General features: G+C 53.0%; 1 protein-coding gene across 1 annotated transcript; it reads left to right on the top strand.

The window, feature by feature from the left end:
• The first annotated feature begins 510 nt into the window (after positions 1-510).
• On the top strand, positions 511-2,562 carry KIF2B (kinesin family member 2B). The gene has a single exon (XM_058559352.1). The coding sequence runs from the start codon at positions 511-513 to the stop codon at positions 2,560-2,562; it is 2,052 nt and encodes a 683-aa protein (XP_058415335.1).

Raw genomic sequence — 2,562 nt, 5'->3', positions numbered from 1 at the left:
GAAGCCTGTGATTTGCAAGCAGCTCCACCCTCCCTTGTTCCCACTGACCACTGGAAGGCTGAAGTTTAAGATAACATTCCCCGGTTCTCAAGCTAAAGCAATTAGCTTTGAGACCGCAGGTCAATACTCTAGGGGAGAATGGACGTTTCTAAAGCTTGGGCAAAAATGTCCACGGAATGTATACCCCACTCCCAATTCTGATCCCTACACTCTCAGTGGCAGAGAACAATTTCTCTATTCTAGCTGCCTGTGCACCTGGCACCTAGCATCACGAACGTGATTTTTTGCCCTCCACCTTTTACCGAGAGGCCCTAGGCTCCGCGGCCTCTGCTCCCCATCCCTTTGTGACGTGAGTGACCACAGGCGCCTAGTGCTCGTGGCTCACAAAGCTCAGCGCAAACCGCACGCGCACTCAGTGCTCTGGGCACTTGACGCTGGCTCGGGCTCAGGTCCTGCTGCTCCAACCCCAAGGGACCCCGGAAGTGAGCTTTGACACCTCCATCATTCACCATGGCCAGCCAGTTACGCCTCCCTGTCACCTCGCGCCTCTCGTCCTTGAAACCCTTGAAGTCGCTCTTAGGAGAAATTCAAGCGGGCATCTGTGTGGCCATCCAGCGCAGCGACGGGCGGATCCACCGCGCTGTAGTCACAGACAGCAAAAGAGAAAATGCTTGGGTCACGGTAGAGTGGGTCGAAAAAGGAGTCAAAAAAGGCAAGAAGATTGATCTAGAGACAATATTCCTGTTGAATCCAGCGCTGGTCTCTTCTGAACACCGCACTCCGCCCAGGTCGTTGCCCCCCTTGTCTCTAGCGCCCTCTCCGGCCATCGGGGACCAGCGTATGGCCACGCGGTGGATTGCGACAAACCCCCAGAAAAACGAAACGCCCTCAGGGGACAGCCTGGCTGTGAGAGTCCCCAGCAATCCTTGCCTGATGAAGCGGAAGAAGTCTCCCTGCCTTCGGGAAATTGAGAAACTGCAAAAGCAGCGGGAGAAGCGCAGGCGGCTGCAGCTGGAGATCAGAGCCCAACGAGCCCTCGGCGTCAACACGGGAAACCCCAAGTACGAGGTGATGCGCATGATCCAAGAGTACCGCAGCCGCCTGGACCGCAGCTTGATGTCCCGCCCGGAGCCGCGGGAAGACCCTCGCATCTGCGTCTGCGTGAGGAAGCGGCCACTCAACCAGCGAGAGACCACCATGAAGGACCTGGATATCATCACGATCCCCTCCGACAAAGTGGTCATGGTACACGAGTCCAAGCAAAAGGTGGACCTCACCCGCTACCTGGAGAACCAGACCTTCTGCTTCGACCATGCCTTCGATGACACCGCCTCCAACGAGTTAGTGTACCAGTTCACCGCCCAGCCGCTGGTGGAGTCCATCTTCCGCAAGGGTATGGCCACTTGCTTTGCCTACGGGCAGACGGGCAGTGGGAAAACGCACACCATGGGTGGAGCCTTTTCTGGAAGGGACCAAGACTGTTCCAAAGGCATTTACGCCCTGGTGGCGCAGGATGTCTTTCTCCTGCTCAAAACTTTAGCTTATGAGAAGCTAGACCTCAAAGTCTATGGGACATTTTTTGAGATTTATGGGGGCAAGGTGTATGATTTGTTGAACTGGAAGAAGCAGCTGCAAGTCCTTGAGGATGGCCATCAGCAAATCCAGGTGGTCGGGCTGCGGGAGCAGGAGGTGTGTTGTGTGGAGGACGTGCTGAACCTCGTGGAACTAGGGAACAGCTGCCGGACTTCAGGACAGACATCTGTCAATGCCCACTCTTCCAGGAGCCACGCCATCTTCCAGATCATTCTGAAGTCGCAAGGGAAACTGCATGGCAAGTTTTCCCTCGTTGACTTAGCTGGGAACGAAAGGGGAGCAGACACTGCCAAGGCCAACCGGAAAAGGCAGCTGGAAGGGGCGGAGATCAATAAGAGTCTCCTGGCGCTCAAAGAATGCATCCGGGCTTTGGGTCAGAACAAGTCCCATACCCCGTTCAGAGCCAGCAAACTCACACAGGTGCTCCGGGACTCCTTCATAGGCCAGAACTCCTCCACTTGCATGATTGCTACTATCTCTCCAGGGATGGCCTCTTGCGAAAACACCCTCAACACTTTAAGATATGCAAATAGAGTAAAAGAATTAACTCTACATTTAAGGCCCCACCATCGTCTCTGTCCAGTTGCACATGAGGTGCCCGAGATGTTGGAAAATGACATTAGAAATTCAGAAATGTCCCTTCAGAGGGATGAATTTATTAAAATACCCTGTATCCAGAGAGAGGAGCAGGAAAAGACTAAAGAAACTGAAACAGTATCCTCTCCATTAATGGAGGATACAACAACTTCGTGGAAGAAATCAAGCCAAGGGCCGGGGAACAATATCCGGGAGACAGCTGATGGGGTAAACGCTGATGCTGATTTTTGCGTTGCACAGTTATTGTCCATTTTGGAGCAGAAAATAGATATTCTAGCTGAGATTCAAAAGAAACTGAAATTATTACAAGCTGACCTCCAAAAGAAGAGCAGGTATGACGAACCCACTGACGAGAGATCAGATCTGAAATGA

This window comes from Diceros bicornis, chromosome 18 (assembly GCF_020826845.1).
Source record: "Diceros bicornis minor isolate mBicDic1 chromosome 18, mDicBic1.mat.cur, whole genome shotgun sequence".
Lineage (NCBI taxonomy): Eukaryota > Metazoa > Chordata > Mammalia > Perissodactyla > Rhinocerotidae > Diceros > Diceros bicornis.
The sequence above is the reverse complement of the archived record's forward strand: the minus strand, read 5'-3'. Positions and strand labels throughout refer to the sequence as shown.

Coding starts and splice junctions, on each gene's coding strand:
- KIF2B (XM_058559352.1), top strand. CDS start 511: ATGGCCAGCCAGTTACGCCTCCCTGTCACCTCGCGCCTCTCGTCCTTG.